Source organism: Crinia signifera, chromosome 11 (genome assembly GCF_055691185.1).
Source record: "Crinia signifera chromosome 11, ASM5569118v1, whole genome shotgun sequence".
NCBI lineage: Eukaryota > Metazoa > Chordata > Amphibia > Anura > Myobatrachidae > Crinia > Crinia signifera.
The window spans coordinates 117,068,282-117,090,841 of NC_139227.1; the positions used below are offsets into that span (position 1 = coordinate 117,068,282).

Here is a 22,560-nt window from a genome sequence, read left to right on the forward strand (position 1 = left end):
GTGTGCTCCCAGGATGTATTGCAAGGAATGTAGTTTTTCAGAATGGTAATATGTCTGAGATGGCTATATATCATTCACTTTTATATTGGCTTGATATCTTGACAGAAAAACGATGCAATCCTTGCAGGACCCTTATGGGCACTTATTGGTACACTGATGGTGTAGGTATATATAACTGAATCCTACATATATCAAATATATACCTACACCATCAGTGTACCAATAAGTGCCCATAAGGGTCCTGCAAGGATTGCATCGTTTTTCTGTCAAGATATCAAACCAATATAAGTGAATGATATATAGCCATCTCAGACAGATTACCATTCCGAAAAACTACATTCCTTGCAATACATCCTGGGAGCACACACCCCAAGTCTAGAACCAGCACCATATTTATCAGCCCCTTCTACCTACATTTTAAGTCTATTTAGCACCTACCTTGTCAATTTCTCCTGCACTTATGTATTTATATGTTGTATGTCTTACATTTTAACCTCTTTTGATTTCGCTACTACAGTGGGTAATTCCTGAATCCATGTATTAAAGATTAATAGGATTCCCCACTTTTTGAATATTAGATTGGAGCAAGCTCCTAAGATATTAAAAAATTCCAAAATTCTCTGGTGTGCATCCACCACAACGACTCCTCTCTTTTCCTCTTGACTACCAAAACTAGTCAGTCAGCATCTTTGGGGAAGCGGCGCACTGGGGGGCATGCGGGAGACTTACCCACCTTCTCGAGGGCTGGAAGGGAGACCCGATTGGGAGCCTCCTGGCCATTCCGTGAGGGTAGGCAAGTATGCTATATTCTTAATATGCAGGAGTTGTACCTATTGCCTGCACGATGTAGGCAGCCATTTTTCAGCTGACCTTCCTATGAGAATGAAAGTCTTTGTGTGCTAGGAGCCAGTGACCTCTCGTGCCCCAGGGTGCCTCAGCAATGGCTCTGGTTTCTAGTGAACAGGTGACAGCACTTTAATGAGGTGCTTCAGATGCCTCAACGGCTTGTATGCTTACGTTTGGCCAAATAGTCATAACCTTCAAAACCTAAAATAAACTATATTTATAAAAAGGAGAATCTAGAACTAAGTGGGGATCTTCCTTTTATATGATGATTGATGAATCTATTTTATTTCTAGTGCCAGTCTAATCTGCAAACATTCTGTGCTGTAAGAAATCCGCGGTGATGACCGACGAGGGAGAGGGGCCTGTTGGCGGCAGCTTCTGGGAAGTGAGTACTGTACCGTCTGTAATCCTCTACCTGGCCATGAATAGACTGGGGTCACACTGTCTACATTCCCCATACAACTAATAAAGCTGGAGGTCACACCGGTTATAGGGAATTGTTGCCTTGGGTATGGGACGTAGGGTCCACATGGCTAATGTCGACAGTCAAAAGGTTGCCGTGAGTTGCATGCCCCCTTCATTGTCGACCTTCATAGTGTAGACCTAGTGACTCTGTCCCAATATGGCTTCCTATATAGTATGTAACCCGGAGATTATAAAGCGAGGTGCTGGTGTATGATTGCATACTGGATTTGTTGGCGTCTTCATTTACTGAAGGTAAATTTTTGATTTGATTTTTAATTACGGTTTTGGATATTAGCAAGACTAAATTTAGGTTATTGGTATTAAGCTTTAGTTTTATCGGACCTTTAGCGGACTTGTAGCTGTCCATGTGAGCAGGGCCCTCCTACCTTTGGCTCTGTCTGTAAATAACCAGTTTGTTGTATCACTGTTTCCAGTTGTAAAGTGCGATGGTACTTGTGCAGTTTCACAGCGCCCCTGGCGCGCAGATCGCATCACACACAAATCTCATGCGATGCAATGCGATTTAGCACACCCCCAAGTAATACGCAGGGCTCGCCACGCTTCGGGCTCGTTTTCCGCGGGGCTCGCCGCGCTATGGGCTCGGTTTGCTGCGCTCGCCACACTTTATAAAAGCAACTCCCCGCAGACGTGGATAGTGGGGGTATGTACAGGTTGGGAAGACTCTTCGGGGTGACGTGGATAGTGGCGGTGTGCATACGATGCGATCCACGGGCAGGGGCGCCATGAAACTGTACAAGTACCATCGCACGCGATGCTATCCCAGTGCCGCCGTGAATCTACACAAGTACCGAATCCTATAATATGCAACATCTGTGTCCCTCTTTGGCTGTATATAGATAGATTGAAGTGTTTGTTAATGTCATTCCTTTCCGCCTCTGCACCATTGTGTTCATATTTGGTTACGTTGTCTTGTAAAAGTGACATTTTTAAGGCTTTATTCATCGGACTGTTGAGTCCCAGCATGCAACACTGTGGATTTAACTTTATAGGATATAGAATGGTATTTGTTCATCCTCTTCTCTCCGGTCCAGGCTGGCCACTACCGCCGTACTGTAAAGCGGATTGAGGATGGGAACCGGCTGTGTAACGATCTGGTCACCTGTTTCCGAGAGCGAGCCAAAATTGAGAAGAGCTATGCTCAGCAGCTGACGGACTGGAGCCGCAAGTGGAAGAGCAGCTTGGAGAAGGGTGAGTGGCTGCGTACAGTACAGCAATGGATCTCCTCCAGTGAGGGGCGTGGGCGGAGCTTTAACCTCTGTAGGTAGTGAGCGGACGGATGGGTCGGTATATACAAGCTGCACAGGCGTGCCTATATGATTATTCCCACCAGTCTCCTTCCTTCTCCCTCCTCATGCAGCGCTCACTATGGTTTACCATGTTCTTATTGCCAGAGCGGAGGGTCTGCTGCCCAACTGCGCCTATCAGTCTGTGTCAGTCTCCTCTGTTTATCCAGATTCCCCTTCTGCAATAAAGGAAACCATCACACTTGCCGCTGAGGTAGATGCTAAAATGTAACTATCTGGAGACAGAGGTTCTATATTAGTCATGTGATCTGTCGCAGGAGATCTGCACTCACCCCAGGCTAGTTTACGTGTCTATGGGTCATAGTGTCGACATACATTAGGTCCACCGCAAAAAAAAATCGACACATGAAATAAGTCGACATGGCTAAGGTCGACAGTCAAAATGTCAACATGATTTTTTCACTGTTTTTTTTTTTTTTCCGAATTTCGGCTTAAGGCGACATGGACATCGCATGGCTCGCGCTCGCCGTGCTTCGGGCAAACTAATATATTTTCTATCCATGCCGCAGTGGATGGTATGGTAGGAAATGCCGCCAGTCAGCTCAAGAAAATGTAAAAAAAAAATCACGTCGACTGTTGACCTTCTCATTGTCGACCGAATGCTTATGTCATCCTTAGCCATGTTTGTGGTCGATGTAATGTATGTAGACCTAGCGACCGTAGTATGCGAGTTCTAGGACAGTGAATATTAATCACTGGTGAAATGTGACCAAGGCTCCAGGTCCTTGTTTGGGCGCTGATTATATGTGTTCTGCTTTTATGACCACAAGAGGTCTGGCTGTGAAAGAAGGTCGATACTGACGTTTACCGGCAGCGCTTTCCACTCCATCCAAAACCTGCGCACGCCTGAAGTCGCCTTCCTCGCTGGAAGGGTTGGAAGGAAAGATTATGATTTAAAACCAAATAGTTTGCTCACCGAGAGCTTGCAAAAGTATGTTCTAAGTTCTGGTTATTTCATGCACTTATTTCCATTTCTGTTACTGGACCGTGATTCTGTAAAGTCGGGTTACTTGCAGGTTTTATTTGTATCTAGGGCAGGGATGGGGAACATTTTTCCCCTCCAGCTGTTGTTGAGCTACACACCCCATCCCTGATCTAGGGGCTGGGTTCTTTGACAGCCATCCAGTTGACATCTTGTCGTATTGGAATATTGATCTTTGCATTGAATCCTCTCGTTATGTGCCTAGCTCTTATCAGTGTTCTGCCTCCCCCAGGCCCTCAGTACGGCACCCTGGAGAAAGCTTGGCAAGCCTTCCTAACAGCCGCAGACGCGCTCAGCGAGATTCACACTGAGCTGCAGAACCAGCTGTGGGATGAAGACAGCGGGAAGGTGCGGAACTGGCAGAAGGAAGCCTATCACAAGCAGATGATCGGAGGCTTCCGAGAGACAAAGGAAGCAGAAGAGGGGTTTAGCAAGGCTCAGAAACCCTGGGTGAAAAAACTCAAAGATGTAAGTGCCTCAGATGCTTTCAAATGTTACCAGGAGCTATGGGGGTTTCTGTGGCTGGCGTGGTGAATGAGGATAAGGGAATGAGATGAAATGATTTATTTATTAAACCGCCTCGTTACTTTACCACCCATGTTGGCACAGAGGGAGACGTATACGCATTACACTAATTGGGGATCCATGTCGACATTTACACAAAAGTAGAAAAATTCATGTCCACCCTTCATGTGTTGGTAGCTTTCCGGTCCTTTGCATAAGCAAATCCGCCCAGGTCATGCAGCTGAGGTCACTTGGGATACATTATGTAATTTGTCAAAACCTGTAAAGGGGTGTAGCTCACAGACAATGACAAGTCCCACAGTCAATAGGTAGACACCAAAGGTTAGACAAGTCCGACCGTGTCAAAAGTAACAACACAAGTAAAATGTCGACATGGAAAACCAATATTTGTGTATGGAATCCTTTGTTAAGTTTATCGCATCCCATCGCGTGGCTTGCTGCGCACACCATGATTTGGGGACCTCTATGTCAACTGAGATGGTAAAGTGTGAGTAGCTCCTATTTAAAAACAATTTGGTTGTGGGGATATTGATTGCGTGTGCCCGTCTAACTTTGGTGCGCGTCTAACTTTGGTCGTTGACCTATTGACTTTCTGACTAGACATCGTCTGTCCATCTGGAACCTCTTGTAAAGCATTTGCAAAGAAACCTACTAAACCGCAGCGTTCTATACTCTTGTGCTCTGTTTCTAGGTGGAAGCTGCCAAAAAACGCTACCACGTAGCTCGCAAGGATGAGCGGGCAGCGCAAGTACGAGAGGATCACTCAAAGGCTGATGCCTCTGTATCACAGGAGCAGCTGCGTAAACTGCAGGAGCGGGTGGAAAAGTGCAACCAAGAAGCAGAGAAGGTCAGAGGTCGGGTGTTACGGAAACAAACAACCCCCCCCCCCCCCCCTTTTCTCTTCTTTTTTTTTCTATAAAATTGTCATATTCATTTTACAGAACAGGTTTGCAAATAAGTTGGGAAAACAGTTTTGCGTTGAAGATTTTTGCTTCTTGGTTATCTGTAGTGTGTACAGTACTGGCGCTGTTCATAAGCACTAATAGCAACTGTGCCACCACAAAATATAATTAGGGCCATCGTTAAAATCATGAGCTAGTCTAGTCTCTCATTATTTAAGGCCAGAGAGAATGACTTGCAGTATTACTGCTTGCCTGTGATAGGTGTGTAAACCGTAACTAATGTGTTTTTTAGGTGCCAAAGTCTGCCAGTCACAACCAAATACCCATCTGAGTCAGTGACAGTAGAGCATTGTACTGGGGCAGTACAATGGATACTTCATTGTGTTTGGTCACTCTAGGACAATAGAGCAGATGGGCCGTACTCCGAAAATGGGTCCCCTGTAGTATTGCCACTTTGTGACAATAGAGTGTGTGGAATAGTTAAACGACATTCTTTCTTGAACTGGCCATACACTACTACAACCAGCATCCGATACAAATTGTCTCACGATCTCCCAGAACTACCCAGCAGCTCGCTGGCAGTCTCGGACTCCTGATTCGGTGCAGCCGCCCAGTACGATGGATCGCCTCATGATCGACCATTTGCCTCAGACAGCATGCGATAATCTTAAAAAATTGATGCAAGTCGTACGATTTAAGCTAATCGATTTTATATATGACCTATACGGTCAGCACCTGATCTCGACAGATCATAGGATCCATATCCCGGCCCGCGAATTGGATCGTAATCCTACAGAAACTCCAAAAGCGCACGAGCCGGCAAAATTGTGCAATCTGCCCTGAAATCACTCTGGTGCATGGCCAGCTTTAGGGTAGTTGAGGCCTTCTCCAGTACATACTGTACAGATTTGCAATAGAGGGGCATGCAATAGGAATCTACATATATAATGTCCATCTGCTCCTTTAGGCTACAAGGGGGGAAGGCTAGGGAGAGGGTAAGGGGTAAGCCTGGCATCATTATATTCTAGTTAAGGCACTCTAGGGTGAATTTACCTATAGGTTTATGCCTAGACCTGGCCATACAATGTAGTACATGGGTTTTTGTTGTCTTTATGTCAGGATAAAGGTGTATATGAGAAGGCTCTGGATGAGCTGAACCGTTACAACCCGCGCTATATGGAGGACATGGAACAACAGTTTGAGAGCTGCCAGGAGGCGGAGCAGAAGCGACTGGCCTTTTTTAAGGAGATGTTGCTGGACATCCACAAACACCTGGACCTCTCCAGCAAAGAAAGGTAACCGCAGCCCGCATTACTGACCTCGCATAACCGATTATTCTGCTACAAGCCAAAGGGGTCTTAGAGGTTTAAGCGTATAGTAAATTGGCGGTGAATGCTTTTGCGCATGTGGCAGAAGGTACTGAACACTGGGTCACATACATACAGTAATGTAATGAGATGGCAGAACATAGCTCTGTAATTCCTAGTTCTGGGTGTAGGAATCCCGTAGACCAGTGTTTTCCAAACTCTGTCCTCAGTACCCCCGACAGTTCACGTTTTCCAGGTCACCCGGAGGGTACACAGGTGTATTCAACACGCTGACACAGATCCACAGGTAGAGCTAATTATTTCACTTGTGAATCTACCGGGGGACCTGGCAAATGTGCACTGTTGGGGTGCATGAGTACCGAATTTGGGAACCACTGCTGTAGACTAGAAATACACTCGGCCAATCTAGACACTCCAACAAGGTCACATGATCTTGGCTGGCGGAATGTTGGTCTGTCATGTGTTTTCCCTCTCTTCCAGCTTCCATACTTTGTACAGAGACTTGCACCAGGGTATCCAAGCAGCTGATGACCAACAGGATCTGAAATGGTGGAGAAGCACCCATGGACCAGGCATGGCCATGAACTGGCCTCAGTTTGATGTAAGAATGGGATTGGGGGGGGCGGGGTACGTGGTTTGTGTACTGCACACACTTTACGGTCTTAAGCATCTGAAACTTGCCTAGGTTCCCATGATGCATCATATAGCGGTATGCTTGTGGGAAGCGTCCCGTCAGATTGGTCTTCCAGTAATCTCTGTGGAACTATGGTCTGCACTGGTTACCGTTGTGTACACTACTGGCGCTGTTCATAAGCTCTAATAAAAATAAGATTGACCACTGAAGATCAATAGGCCTTAGTTCAACACATGAAAAAGACGACACAAGCATCAAAAGGTCGACATGTATTTTTTTTTCCGCCCCAAATGTTGACATTGTCGACATGGACAACAAAAAAGTGCACCGCGTCCCCTTGGCGCACTATTATATATTCTTCATCCATGCCCTAATGCAGGGGTGGCCAGACCGGTCCTCAGGATCTACCAACAGTTCATGTGTCTCAGGTCACCTGTGGATCTATAGTAGGAATAAATGCAGCAGGTTTGAAAATGTGACAGTTAGTAATGACTACAGCTGTGCACCAGCTAGGTGATCTGGGTAATGTGACAGTTAGTAATGACTACAGCTGTGCACTAGCTAGGTGATCTGGGGAATGTGACAGTTAGTAATGACTACAGCTGTGCACCAGCTAGGTGATCTGGGTAATGTGACAGTTAGTAATGACTACAGCTGTGCACTAGCTAGGTGATCTGGGGAATGTGACAGTTAGTAATGACTACAGCTGTGCACCAGCTAGGTGATTTGGGGAATGTGACAGTTAGTAATGACTACAGCTGTGCACTAGCTAGGTGATCTGGGGAATGTGACAGTTAGTAATGACTACAGCTGTGCACCAGCTAGGTGATCTGGGGAATGTTACAGTTAGTAATGACTACAGCTGTGCACCAGCTAGGTGATCTGGGGAATGTGACAGTTAGTAATGACTACAACTGTGCACCAGCTAGGTCAGTGGTAGCCAACTACAGTCCTCGAGAGCTACCAACAGTTCACATTTTCCAGACAACCTAGCTGCTGCACAGGTGCACTCGTTACTCACTGACACATTTTAAAAGATCCACAGGTGGGGCCAATTACTTCACTTGTGATTCTTTGAGGAGATCTTGAAAACATTAACTGTTGGTAGCTCTCGAGGACTGGAGTTGGCTGCCCCAGAGCTAGGTGATCTGGGGAATGTGACAGTAATGACTGCACCTGTGCACCAGCTAGGTGGTCTGGGGAATGTGACAGTTAGAAATGACTACAGCTGTGCACCAGCTAGGTGATCTGGGTCATGTGACAGCTAGTAATGACTACAGCTGTGCACCAGCTAGGTGACCTGGGGAATGTGACAGTTAGTAATGACAACAGCTGTGCACCAGCTAGGTGATCTGGGGAATGTGACAGTTAGTAATGACTACAGCTGTGCACCAGCTGGGTGATCTGGGGAATGTGACAGTTAGTAATGACTATAGATGTGCACCAGCTGGGTGATCTGGGGAATGTGACAGTTAGTAATGACTACAGATGTGCACCAGCTAGGTGATGCAGAAAACCTGGACAGTTGCTAAATCTCCAGGACAGTTTTTGGCCAGCCCTGCCCTAGTGGATGGTAGGGAATGAATCTCGCCTCTGGGCACATGGTTAAATAAAAATAAAGTGACAACACGGTCAGCCTTCCCAATGTTGACCTAATGCTCGTCGACCTTATGACTGTCAACTTAGTGACTGTTTACCGCACCGCACTGCAATGTGAAGTCCTGTGTAGCAGACCTGCTTTAGAAGTGGTCCTCTCCCTCCATGCCACTTGTCATGACTGTATTGTTAATGGTATTTGCTGGACTTTTTTAATGAAAACTGGTTACATTTTAAAATACTAAAATCAGATCTGTTCAGGTGACAGTGACTCACTGATGCGACTGCAGGAGATCAATACTCTGCAATGTGTCCCCTAGATCTGTGTCTCTCATTTTGACCAGTTTGGGTGCAGCTTGATGGGGATGAGGGGGGGGGGGGGGGTGTGATGATTTCTGCAGAGGCTGATGAAATCCTTTTCCTCTGATTTTTGCAGGAGTGGTCTCCAGAGACACAAAGGCCAATTAGCAAGAAGGAGCGCAGCAGTAAAAATGTGGAGGAAGTGACCCTCACCGGTATTGTGCCAGCAAAGGACGGAGTCCCTGCAGGGAGCCCCACCCAACAGCTGAACCAAGCGTAAGTGACTTTCCTTACAGCCATGCAGCAAAGTACAAATGTTACACATAAGTGTCTGCAATCTGGAGAGGACAACGGCATGGGTTCAGTCTTGAAGTGCCCAATGCAAAACAGGCTACAGTCCTGTAATGTCCATTATACCTACCTCATCCCTCCCCACCTCCCTTCTCATACTCTGCATCTTATCAATTTGGGATGAATGGTGATACATATGTACAACCATATGGTGGTGGGATTAAGCCATAAGTTTTTTGTACCTCTGGTTGCATGTCCGTTACTATGATGCAGAGCGAATGCTGTTCCACAAGGCTGTTCAGAAAGCACCGCGAGCATATCGCGTTCATTGTGTGCTCCGGGATGTCTGCGACTGTACAGCAGCTTCCCTGCTATGCCCATGGGTAAATGCACCACACAGCCTGGTCTAAACCCATGGCTGCAGACCGCCAGCGCAGCACAGTGTTGTGATGTTTGCATAGACCAGCAAATGATATGTAACAGATTACTGTATCCCGAGAAGGAACTTGGAGACTGCAGGGCTGCGTGTCCGTTCACCATGTGTTTGACGTCCTCCCCCTCCCAGGTTTGCCTACGGAGATGAAGACCAGGATTTCTATGCCACTCTGGCGGATAACAGACGTTCAGAGTCAGTACAGTTCCCACCTTAAGCTCCTTCACAGATGGTGCCTGGTCTAAGCTCCTCCTATCCTCTCCCCGTTTCACTTTGACTGTCCTTTTAATTTAGAACGGTGATGGTCCTTTTAGAGCCTGAAGTTCTTATTGGAGGAAGGAATTGCGCTAACATGAGTTTCCTTTAATAGACAGTTGGTCTGGCTCTGCTTTCCTCTTGCGACTCTTAATTCTGGTGTTGGTGGTCAAAGGTTCACTAGAACCAAGATGGTTAACAAAGTAACCTTTAGTCTTAGAACCTATGTCCTCTTATGTCAATATCGATGGTCTTCTATCTGTGGAAACGTGTACTTGTGGTAAATTATAGTGGTGTCCGGTGCAGCCGTTCGTACGTTCTGGGTGTGTATATACTGGTGATTTGGTGTATCATTAAATATCGATGCTTAAGAAGTGTAATGAACTTGTCTTGTTCTTGCAGTCCTGGGAAGGATGATACGTCAGAGTGGTCCGAAGACGAAAGTCCTAAAAAGTCACTGGACAGTAACGGTCGGGAGGTGACACAGGTAGAGGGCGTGCGCGTACGGGCTCTGTATGATTACTGTGGACAGGAAGCTGACGAGCTGAGCTTTTCGGCAGGTACAAATCACTAACCTTCCCCTAACCAACTTTCCATTCTCCTATCCACAGGCACGTCTCCCATTCCCATATACCCTCCCTCCCTGGTCAGGCCTAGTGCATGAATCGGGCAAAAAAAAGCAGAGCACGCAGGCTGGCATGTGTTTGATGCACGCATCTTTCTACCTCCCTCTATCCAGCCATCCATGCGTCTTACCCACCCACCATTAACATCACACTAATTCCAGCATGAGACTGACGAAAGTCATGCTTTGGAGAATCGAGCTGGATGAGAAACTGGGCATCCAGTATTCTTCTAGCCATTTGCGTTCCAATGCAGCGGAACCATTATTTATGGTGTCCGGTTTCACACAGGAACGTTTCTGAAAACCGGTGCGCTTATGTGTTTTGTAAGTTGTTTTTTTTTTGTTTTTTTTTTTTTAAATGTCCTCCCACTTTTCAGAAACGTCTCCTTTTAGCTGCCACTTAATGCTAAATTATTTCTGCAGCTTTACTTAAAAATAGAGACTTTTTTGCCAACAGGTTATAAAGAGTTTTTTTTTATGTGAAATATAAGCTGGATTTTTTATTTTTATATAGTCGGTTAGATCACATTGCACAAATAACCCCAGGTTGGGGATATGTCAACCTGGGCCTAGGTACGGTAAGAAAGCACCACACCATATAACCTGGGTCGACCAACCTGGGTTGCCCTCTGTATAATGGTTGACCGGCTTTCATCTGAAAGTGCGGGAATGCGACGTGAAAGGGGGTTTAACTGTGTGCTTGGTACTGCAGTGTTTTGTATCTTCAGGGTAGTTTTGCCCCACCTGCACATAATCATTTATAACAGAGGAAAACCTCTTTTCCGTATTCAAAATTAAGGTGGGATGAAAGGTTTTTGGGGGCTCGCATCTATGGAATTTTTACCTATGAGCACTTATTAAAAAAAAAAAAAAAAAAAATCCTTCTGAAGTTGTTAACCAGCCCCTTAGATACATTAGTCTTGTGCTGCCCAGCTTGGACTACTGCCACTGCAATAGGCAAAAGAGAAAAAGGGACGGTTATGGGGGATGCACAAAATTAAGTTAAAACTTAACTTTTATTTAAAATATGATAAAATTACCTTTTCTCCTTCATCCTTGGGGACACTGAAGTCTACGCTGGGGAATAGAGTGGTGTATCGGAGGAGTCGGCACTTTAAGAAACTTGAACTGTGGTATGGCTCCTCCCCCTCTATTCCCCCCTCAGACCTCAGTCTTAGTTTAGTGCCCGGAGGAGTCGGATCCCTGGGCAAGGGCTCCGTTTGGGGCCTTTTTTGTTTTACTTGTTTTTGAACTTTTTTGACACAGGCAGCCAGCGCGTGCCGGCTGCCTGCAACGTGGGACAGCTCTCAGAGCGGCACCGCTTGCGGCGCACGCGGCTGACTCCGGTCACAGACGCATCAGCGTCTGGGTCCCGCCACAGCTGCCTGCGGCTTGTGTTACGGGGCCGCGACCGAGTCGCCCGCCGGAGAGAGCAGGGCGTGCGAGCGCATAGCGCTGGGTGACGGCTGGACCAGGGTTAATTCGCTGGTCCAGCAGGGAGCAGACAACCTATCAGCGCCGCTGTATACAGCGCGCGCTCTGATGAGAGGAAGGGGCGGACCAGTGAGTGGTCGCGTCCTAGCTGCAGTCCTCTGCGCCAGACGCCGGTGCCTGCCACGCTGCTCCCTTGTCGGCTGTGCCTCTACAGTTCACTGGAACAGGACAGCAGGACGCTTTCTCCCCCTCTTCAGCCTGGATATTGTTGAATACTGCGCTGGGTGAGTGGAGGGGATTTTCTCCTGTGAGACTTCCCCGCTGGAGAGTTTATCAGGTGGGCCTAATTCGGGGAAGGTGCGCTCCTCTCCCCCTATTAGTGTGGTGCTTTTTCTCTTGGTGTGGGGTCCTTGTTGGGGGCTCTCTTGGTCTGGCTTATTTCACCTCCTTTCACCTGTGTGTGTGTAAGGGGTGTGTGTGTGTGCAGCATGTCTACCAAGTCTCAGTCAAAAGCTTCTCCAAAGCTGTTTGTATGCACTAAGTGTGAGCAACAGTTTACGCAGCATGTGAAGGGTGTATCCTTGTGTAAGGAATGCTTCAAAGGGGATGCTGGGCAGAGTCAGGTCCCTATTCTGAACACTGAGGGAGTTACCAGTGTGTTAGCCACTCTGGCATCAGAGATGGCTGCATCTCGCAGGGACAGGGAGTCATTGCAGGTGCAATTGGCTTCCTTGTCTGCTGCGGAGCCTACCTGGGCCAGAGAACTGATTACATCAGTGAAGGCGTTGGCCCAAGCAGCTGCGGTGCCTTCGGGGTCCGCAAGTGTTCCACCTCCCCCGAGGAAAAGAGGTGTTCCTTTATTGTTACAGGGGGATACTTCAGAGGACGAACCGGGGGACCCCTTGGAAGGGGATATGTTTCAGGAGGATCCTATTGATCCTGTAGAGGACGTTCCTCAGGAAGAGGCCCAGGGTATAGAGGCTCTCATTCAGGCTATTAAATCTACCCTCAATGTTAGCGAGCAGGAGCCGCCGACGCAGGTTTCTATTTTTGGGAGGTCTGCTAAGGCAGTGGTCACCTTCCCAGAGTCTATGGAATTGGAGAAACCTCTTCTGGATATTTGGAGGTCTCCAGAAAAAAAGTTTCAGTTATCTAGGCGGTTTAAGGCCTCTTACCCATTTGCTCCGGAGGCTAGGGCTAAATGGGAGACTCCGCCGTTGGCAGACGCGTCAGTGTCAAAGCTTTCCAAGAAAGCGGCACTTCCCATTCCTGGAGCAGTGGCCCTCAAGGAGGCGCCAGATAGGCGTCTGGAGGCGGGGCTTAAGCAGATTTTTTCAACCGCAGGTGTGTCACTTCGGCCCATTCTCGTGATCTCCTGGGTCAGTAGGGCCATGGAGAAATGGGCGGAGGATTTGTCAAAGGGTCTGAATGATCAGGGTTCTTCTGAGGAGTTCATTCAGTTAGCAGAACAGATGCGGGAATCTGCAATGTATATTGGAGAGCCTGCAAGGGATTCTGCGGCTCTGGTGGCAAGGATTTCGGCTCAGTCCATTACGGCCAGGAGGTCTTTGTGGCTTAAGTCCTGGCAAGCGGAGGCGGACATTAAAAGGGCGGTAGAGGCTCTTCCGTTTACGGGAGAGGTCTTGTTTGGGCCGGAGTTGGACAAGTTGATTTCTCTGGCCACAGGAGGCAAATCAACTTTCCTGCCTTCCGCGACTCCGCCTCCCAAAAAGCCTTATCAAGGGCCGGCCTTTCGCTCCTTTCGGGGGGCACCTAAGTTCAGAGGTAAGTCCAGAGGATCCTTTACCGCTTCCCGTGGCAGAGGCAGAGGGTTTGGTGGAGCAACCACTGCCTCAGGACCAGCTGCTCGGCGCGCAGACGTCAAGCAAACCGAAAAGCCCGCAGCATGACTCCCGGCCCTCCTACCTGGGGGATCCCAGAGTAGGGGCTCGCCTGTTGGACTTCCGGCAGGCCTGGGAGGGGTCTTGCAAGGACAAGTGGGTTCTGTCCGTCATTGCGCAGGGGTACAGACTGGAGTTTTCCGGTACTCCCCTCACCAGTTTTTTACAATAGGGTTGCCTCACGTGGAGTTGAACCGTCAGTTGCTTCTTCAAGCAGTACAGAAACTGTTGACTGCAGGAGTTATAATGCCGGTTCCTGCCGAACAACGCACAGAGGGCTTTTATTCTCCCCTGTTCCTCGTTCCGAAACCGGACGGTTCGGTTCGACCAATATTGAATTTAAAAGCTTTAAACGTATATATCACGTACCACAGATTCAAGATGGAGTCTCTTCGTTCTGTGGTTGCAGGGCTGGAGCCGGGGGAATTTTTAGCATCTTTGGATGTCAAAGATGCTTATTTGCATATTCCCATTTACGTTCCGCATCAGAAGTTTCTTCGCTTCGCGATAAGGGATCTCCATTTTCAGTTTCGGGCTCTGCCTTTTGGCCTTTCATCGGCGCCACGTCTGTTTACCAAGGTAATGGCAGTGATGGTAGAGTTGCTTCATTCTCTGGGAGTAAAAATCGTTCCTTATTTGGACGATTTACTAATCAAGGCCGAATCCAGGGATCTGTTGACGCAGGCGATTCAGGTAACCTGCCAGACGTTACTGAACCATGGCTGGATTCTCAACTACCAGAAATCTCAGCTGAATCCTTCAAGAAGGATTGTATTCCTGGGGTTGATTTTGGACACGGAGGTTCAAAAAGTTTTTCTGCCTCGGGAAAAGATGTTGTCCCTGCAGGAGTTGGTTCGGCAGGTGCTTCGACCTCGGAGAGTGTCGGTGCACTTATGTATCCGTTTGCTGGGCAAGATGGTAGCCTCGTTCGAGGCTCTGCAGTTCGGGCGTTTCCATTCAAGGACCTTTCAATTAGACCTGCTCAGGAAATGGTCGGGCTCCCACTTGCACATGTACAAGATGGTGGTGTTATCGCCCTGCAGCCGTCTCTCTCTCCAGTGGTGGCTACTGTCGGACAATTTGTTGGAGGGCCGACGTTTCGGAATCTGGGATTGGACGTTAGTCACGACCGATGCCAGCCTCCGGGGCTGGGGAGCTGTAGTGTTGGGGCAGCACTTCCAGGGTCGTTGGTCGTCTCAGGAGGCGAAGCTGCCTATAAACATCTTGGAGCTTCGCGCGATTCGTCTGGCCTTGTCCTATGCGGACGGGATCCTCCGGGGGAAGGCGATTCGCATTCAGTCGGACAATGCCACGGCCGTGGCTTATGTGAACCGGCAGGGCGGAACGCGCAGTCGCGGAGCCATGCAGGAGGTACGTCCAATTCTGCAATAGGCAGAGCGGCATGCTCTGGCCTTGTCGGCGGTCTTCATTCCCGGGGTGGACAACTGGGAGGCGGACTATCTGAGTCGCCAGGATGTTCACCCTGGGGAGTGGGCCTTACATCCGGAGGTATTTGCCCAGATCGCCCACCGATGGGGGACGCCTCAGGTGGACATGATGGCCTCCAGGAACAATCGGAAGGTGCGGCTGTATTGTTCCAGGTCTCGGGATCCAGAGGCGGTAGCGACGGACGCGCTGACCGCGAGTTGGAACTACTCCCTCATTTATCTGTTCCCTCCGTTGCCCTTGATTCAGATGGTACTCAGAAGAATCAAGCGGGAGAGGTCCACAGTCATCCTGGTGGCACCGAATTGGCCTCGTCGTCCTTGGTATGCCGACCTTCAGGGGCTCCTGATGGATCATCCTTGGCAACTACCTCTAAGGGACGATCTTCTACAGCAGGGGCCGTTCGCCTACCAAGGCTTACGGCAACTTCGTTTGACGGCATGGCTGTTGAGGCCGCACTGTTGAGCAGACGAGGAATTCCTAAGTCAGTGATTCCCACTATGATAAGAGCCAGGAAGGAGGTTACTTCACGGCATTATTATAGTATTTGGAGGGCCTATGTAGCGTGGTGCGAGTGCCGTAACTTGCCCACGGCTGTATTTTCTTTGTCTAGGTTGTTGCAGTTTCTGCAAGCCGGATTTAAGGCGGGTTTGCGCCTAGGGTCCCTTAAGGTACAAGTGTCTGCATTGTCAGTTTTCTTTCATAGGCGTCTTGCCGTCATTCCTGAGGTGCAGACGTTTCTGAGCGGGGTTCTCCGCCTTCAGCCCCCAGTGCGGGCTCCGGAGGAACCCTGGGATCTTTCTTTAGTGTTGGATTATCTTAAGTCAAGTGTTTTTGAACCCTTAGACTCTATTGATTTGCGGTTGTTAACTTGGAAAACGGTGTTACTGCTCGCGTTAGCATCGGCACGCCGGGTGTCCGATCTTAGCGCTCTTTCATGTCGGTCACCCTACCTGGTGTTTCATCCGGACAGGGCTGAGCTTCGGACCAGGTTGGATTATTTGCCTAAGGTGGTTTCATCTTATCACCTAAATCAGCCAATCGTGGTTCCAGCTCTTACGGGAGATTCCGCCTCGCTGAACGTGGTCCGAGCCTTGCAGGTGTATGTGAATAGGACCAAGGATCTCAGAAGGTCGGATTCACTTTTTGTCCTTTATTCTTCGGCAAAGCGAGGTTGGCCAGCGTCTAAACAGACTCTGGCCAGGTGGATCTGTCTCACCATTAAGCAGGCTTACCTTCATGCTTCACAGTCACCGCCAGTCAGGATCTCGGCCCATTCCACCCGTTCGGTGGGGCCGTCCTGGGCCGCTGCCAGGGGAGTTTCCCTGACACAGTTATGTAGGGCGGCCACTTGGTCGGGCCCTAATACTTTCGTTAAGTTTTATAGGTTTGACACCTTTGCGGCCTCTGCCTCCAGTTTCGGCCGTGCGGTGCTTCAGGATGCCCAGTGCCTTCCCACCCGTGGGGATGGCTTTGGGACGTCCCCAGCGTAGACTTCAGTGTCCCCAAGGATGAAGGAGAAAATAGGAATTTGGTACTCACCGTTAATTCCCTTTCTCCGAATCCGTAGGGGACACTGAACACCCTCCCGGCACTGTTCAGGCCTAAAGGGGGGGATTTATTTTGAGCGCATGCAGTTATGTTTGGTTATGCATGCGTCTGGGTGTTGTTGATAGCCTACTGAGTAGTATGGTTGTTCGTTTTGGTTTGTTAATTTCTTTCTCTCTCTCTATTGGGATTCCCTGGTCTCTTTTCTCCTCTCGGGCACGGTCAACTAAGACTGAGGTCTGAGGGGGGAATAGAGGGGGAGGAGCCATACCACAGTTCAAGTTTCTTAAAGTGCCGACTCCTCCGATACACCACTCTATTCCCCAGCGTAGACTTCAGTGTCCCCTACGGATTCGGAGAAAGGGAATTAACGGTGAGTACCAAATTCCTATTTTTTATAATACATTTTAAGAAGTAACTGTGAAATAATAGGTGTTTAAACCGTGAACGCAGACAAATATAGACACACATATTGTGCTCGTATAGTAAGAAAGTGTATTAAAATGACACTTGTCCAATTGAAGATGTCACGAACAGAAAGGCCATAAGCCTATGGTGACTCTCCAACCTGGATTGGGTAACATAGGCTATAGTGCGGACACAGAAAGCTGTTCTCATTTTTGGCGATTGTTCAAGTGAACGGGCAGAGAGAGCTGATTGTGGGTATTATCTAGTGGCTTTTTGGCTGTAAAAAACTAGGATGGTGGCATGTTGCCAATTTTTATATATTTTTCTAGATCTTCTTACAAAGTGCGGCATCTGCAATCCTAGTGAGGGGAACTTAGATTACATACAGGTGACTTACCCTTCAGCTGTGCCTTATATTATCCGGCAAGTCAGCTGACTGTAACAACGGACCATGAAAGTGTTAGTTAACCATTCTTGTGCATAGTTGGTTAAGTCCCCATAACCTATGCACTACAACACACCACTTGCCAGTGTCCAAATGGGAATTAATGGAGGTTGTGAGTTTCTATTGATTTGAGCAGCGTTGGTCATCGAGCAATATGGCCGCAGAAAGTAGGCTTTGAATTGCGCAGCCTTATGCTAAAAGGCATGAAAATAATTAGTAAAAGTAACTTGAGAATGGAAACCTAAGGGAATCCTTACATTTACTGAATAAACAAAAATAAAGCCGTCGGGAAGAGTAGTAGGATTGTTAAGCATTTCCCTTTCTCAAAGTGACCTTCATGTAACACCTTCCCAGGTGTAACCAGGGCAGCTGAATTATTCACATCCTGCAGGCTTGTTCTAGTTCTAAGGGTTTGCTCATCGGGAACCTTATAACACGATCAGATGAAGGTGATTGTATCTTAGTGAGGTGTGGAGTCGCCTATACGACAGGGCAGCTTTTTACATTTTATCATGTTTGGATCATGAAATGACTTTGTAGGATACCTACCTTGGTCAAAATAAGGTAAGTGAATTATTGTTCTGTTGCAAAATAGACAAGTTGATCAATTCACCTCCACACAGCGGAATCTGCTATTGTGTGGTCTGGCCGGGTAATAATCCTATCAATCGGTTGAAAGACGAAACCTTTCAGGGAGGGGGGGATTTATCGATCTTTCTCTAGGGTTCATTGTGAAGTTTGAGGATGCTATGTATCCTTTTCATCAGATGATGAAGTCTAAAATAGAAGAATTGTGTGTTGCGTAATTAGCGGCAGATGGTACGGGGTAGCCACTCCCCAATATATAACTAAAAAGTAAATTTTAGGGTACTTCACAGCGGCACTTCCCATCAGATCGCATGCGTTTTACATACGATTCGATACGTGATGTTATTTAGTACACCCCCACTATCCACGTCACCCCTAAGCATGGCTAGTGGACATGGTACATGTCCTTGCGACCTGTTCATACCTCCACTATCCACATCGGTGTGGAGTTGATTTTATAAAATGTGGCGGGGCTCGCTCGCACTAGCCACGCTTCGGGCTCGGTGGCTCGCCTCACTTTATAAAATCAACTCCATACCGATGTGGATAGTAGGGGTATGAACAGGTCGGGAGGACGCGTACCGCGCTCTCCACGCTTCAGGCTGATGTGGATAGTGGGTGTGCTAAATCACATCACCGATCGAATCGTATACAAATATCGCATGCGATCTGCTGGGAAGTGCCGCCGTAAAACTACACAAGTACCAAATTTAGCAATGTGCCGGCTGAATAAATTTACTACAGTCTTGCAATTCTGCCAGCGCTGGCACATTACTCATTTTTTTTTTTTTTTTTTATTAAATATGGCAGCGTTCATTGATCAACTGTTCACCTCTGAGGAAGGTATATATTGACTTTTTTGCTGGTTTTAGTTATGTAATGTCTTATGGTCCATTACTGCTGTTGTCCCATTGCCTCTCACTGTTTTTGCCCCTCAGGAGAAGAGCTCCTAAAACTTGGGTCAGAAGATGAACAGGGTTGGTGCAGGGGGAGTCTCCTCTCCGGGAAAACCGGACTTTATCCAGCGAACTACGTGGAGGACGTCGTGTCCTGAGAGGATGACCAAGCCTTGCGCTTCTTCCAAGCCGCACGCTTGTGTGTGTCCTTTTTCATCATCGGGACGGGGGCAAATTATGAACATTGGATCCTCCTCGTGCATCCATTGCTGCTTTTTACATATTTTAGACATGCAGTTTAATTTTTTCCTTTATAAAAATGACCCAGAAAATATTACGCCCAGCTGCAGTGAGGTTTAAGCGAACAAAGGGTGTGAATATGAACAGGTTGGGATTTTTTTTTTTTTTTTGGTTTGGTACAAAGGATTTGTTGGAAACACCAGAATATATCAAAGAGTAAAACAAGACGCCAAAAAATAGCGCTTCCTCAATTACACAACGTTATGGTTGTACCCCTATGATAATCGTTCAGAGATTATTTTTTTTGGACAATGTAATTGTCACATATATATGTTCGTTGTTAAACACAAAACAATAAAGGCCTCGGTTCGCCGGCCTGGACCTCCTGTTCCTCTAGCACGGGCTGTGGAGTTGTTATAATGGCTGTCACGTTACAATTTGCAGCTGGGTAAAATGACGTGAACAAGTTGACAAACTTATTGGACGCTCACTGCCCATATTTGCACAGGATAAACACCGATCACCCTCTTATAGGGGATGTAGGTGTTTTTAGACGGTATATTATGCCTGGATGTCCAAGGGAATGGTCTTCATATCGTCCATCGGTGTGTGTCCAGTCCTTGGCTTTCGGGTGTTCTAGAGTTCCCGATCAGAGTATGTTTTGTAAGGTTTTTTGCTGGGCGGGGTTTGGGATGTTTTATAATTTTGAGTTTTGAGGGTTTATTGAAGATAACGCTCTAGAGAGGATCTGTCCCCTGGTTGGCCGCTCAGACACCGATGTAGTATTTGCCCTGTGGAAGACCTTCAGGACTTTGAGAAGCCGGCGAGTTCAGCATGAGTCTTGTAAAGCACTTGGGACACGTATCGGGGTAGGGGGTTGAATTTTGTGCCATCTCATCATGCAAGTGACCTTATTGTGAAAGATGTATTTTGTATTTAAATAATAATAAAAACCACATTTTGTTTTTATCCAAAGTTTTTTTTTTTTTACGTTTCTCACGTGTCTCCGGAGCTCTTGGACTACAGGAAATGAAGAACTTCTTATAATTGGCCACTCCTGCGTAGTATAGCAAAGATGACCGGCTATAGCCCATAGACCAGGCATGTCCAAACTATGGTCCTCCAGCTGTTGTGAAACTACAAGTCCCATCATGCCTTGCCACAGTTTTGCTAATAGGGAATGCTAAAACTGTGGCAAGGCATGCTGGGATGTGTAGTTTCACAACAGCTGGCAGGCCACAGTTTGGACATGCCTGCCATAGGGGCTCATGTAGAGTTTAACGTTCGTCTGGTTGAAGAGCAATTTTTGCGCTGCACATGCTGTGGCGCTGGTAGTATGCAGGTATAGGCGATCAGCAGTGTCACATTGAGACCAACAATTGGAGTGCCCACACGCAAGGCTACACAGCGTATGAATGTAAGCAAATGAGCGGTAAATACAGATTATGCGATTACATAAAGAGGAAATAGAAATGCGCAGGACAACCACGCAAACTGGTGCTAGCTGTTGTATAGCTACACTTGCATGTAATGGCACTATGCACGGTTTAAAGTGTATAGCAATGCAGAAACGCAATTCATTTCACATAACGCAATAGGTAAATTAATTAGTAAATGTAACTGGGATAATATACCGGTGCAACAGCGAGCCTCAATATTTCATGTAGTGCTAGTTGCCAAGTCCCATGCGGTTTTGCTAGTGCTTACCTGAAAATGTATCTTGGACACAATGGCCCTTATTCAGATCTGATAGCAGCACAAATTTGTTTGGAAAATGGGCAAAACCATGTGCACTGCAGGTGGGGCAGATGTAACGTGTATGAATAAGGGCCAATGTTACAGTGGTGATCACTCAGTCACAGATCTAAAACGAACTATGTAGTATTTTGTATACAGAATCGGACTTGGTTGCACACAGATAGAAGTGTCTTATCAAACCAGCAGTCTCCTCGTGCATCCTAGTCACATCACATTGGGACACCTTTTGTGGGTCAATGTGAAAAACTGTCAGGATGTGAATTGCACAGGACCTGGAGCATGGGGTGGGACTATTTGGTATGAGTACAGCAATATTTGAGCTTTTTTTTTATCATCCTTATGGCACCACAAGGGATCTGCAGCACCTAATTACAGAGTACACAAACAAATAAGAGGGTAAGTACAGGGCACATAACCATAGCTGCATCAGCAGAGGACACTGGAGTATCATGAAAAACACCACTGGATTTGGTGCCATCAAAAAATGGTTCAAGTAAGAGAATGAAAAGCACATGAGGTAAGCGGGCCCTGCTCGTGAGAGCTTGCATTATAAAGGGGAGGGGTGGGGTGACACAGATTGGGTAGACAGTAAGCATGGATTGGTGAAGTGGATCTTGAGAGTCCGTTTGAAGTTTTGAGGAAATCCTGAGGGAGAGAATTCCAGAGGTAGGAGGCAGCATGTGAAAAGTCCTGGAAGTAGGCGTGGGAGGAAGTAATCAGTTGGCAGGAGAGGTGGCATGTGTTAGAGCAGAGAGGCAGATAAGGTCAGAGATTTCAGTGAGAGGAGTGTGCTTCATGGGCTCATTCTTACTGAGGTATTTAGTGCAGTGAACTCTACTATAAAGCAATACAGTCCCAACAGACAATGATAACGGGGTTGCAAAGTGAAACAATGTCACATCAGATAATCCTTATTAACAGTAATCAGTGACCTTAAAAGTGGAGAAGATTGCCCCTGGAGGAGAACTGTTGTACTGCATGTCAAATCTACACCTTTAAATACATGCTCCGAAGGACCTGCAGCCTATAATGTTTTAATGCTATTGCTAATGACCATTCTGCCTGTTAATAATGAAATTACAAGAACCAGAGACTTGGATGTTCTTTCTTGGGAATATCCGGACTGGACATTCAGCAACTTCCCTGCGGATAGGTAACCGTGGCATGGAATGTTAAATAAATTAGTCGGGGGCAAGAATAGACTTTGTTTTTGAGGTTTTTAACCACAGGCAATTGCTCAAATGCAATCAGTGTCGGGTTCGGGGGGCTGGGGATGGGTACCAGAGCAATGGCAGGGAGCTGGTACCTTAATGCTGGGGACCAGAGGGACTCAACAGCAGCAGGGGATGCATGGTGGTTGTATAGTGGGGACCGGAGCGGTCGAGCTTT

At 47.4% G+C, this 22,560-nt stretch overlaps 1 protein-coding gene across 7 annotated transcripts in view; it reads left to right on the forward strand.

Moving 5' to 3' along the window:
• Positions 1 to 20,382, forward strand: part of PACSIN3 (protein kinase C and casein kinase substrate in neurons 3) — a 77,499-nt gene extending 57,117 nt beyond the window's left edge. For 4 of the 7 annotated variants that reach the window (XM_083164444.1, XM_083164443.1, XM_083164442.1 and 1 more), the window contains 10 exons: positions 1,140 to 1,231; positions 2,364 to 2,520; positions 3,851 to 4,086; positions 4,835 to 4,990; positions 6,165 to 6,340; positions 6,854 to 6,974; positions 9,040 to 9,179; positions 9,760 to 9,822; positions 10,285 to 10,442; positions 19,216 to 20,382. In XM_083164444.1, the coding sequence (XP_083020570.1) occupies positions 1,187 to 1,231; positions 2,364 to 2,520; positions 3,851 to 4,086; positions 4,835 to 4,990; positions 6,165 to 6,340; positions 6,854 to 6,974; positions 9,040 to 9,179; positions 9,760 to 9,822; positions 10,285 to 10,442; positions 19,216 to 19,331 (1,368 nt within the window). In that variant the 5' untranslated portion in view covers positions 1,140 to 1,186 and the 3' untranslated portion in view covers positions 19,332 to 20,382. The remainder of the gene's footprint in view (positions 1 to 1,139; positions 1,232 to 2,363; positions 2,521 to 3,850; positions 4,087 to 4,834; positions 4,991 to 6,164; positions 6,341 to 6,853; positions 6,975 to 9,039; positions 9,180 to 9,759; positions 9,823 to 10,284; positions 10,443 to 19,215) is intronic. The other 3 variants (XM_083164446.1, XM_083164447.1, XM_083164445.1) reach the window with 3 other exon arrangements.
• Positions 20,383 to 22,560: the final 2,178 nt, after the last annotated feature.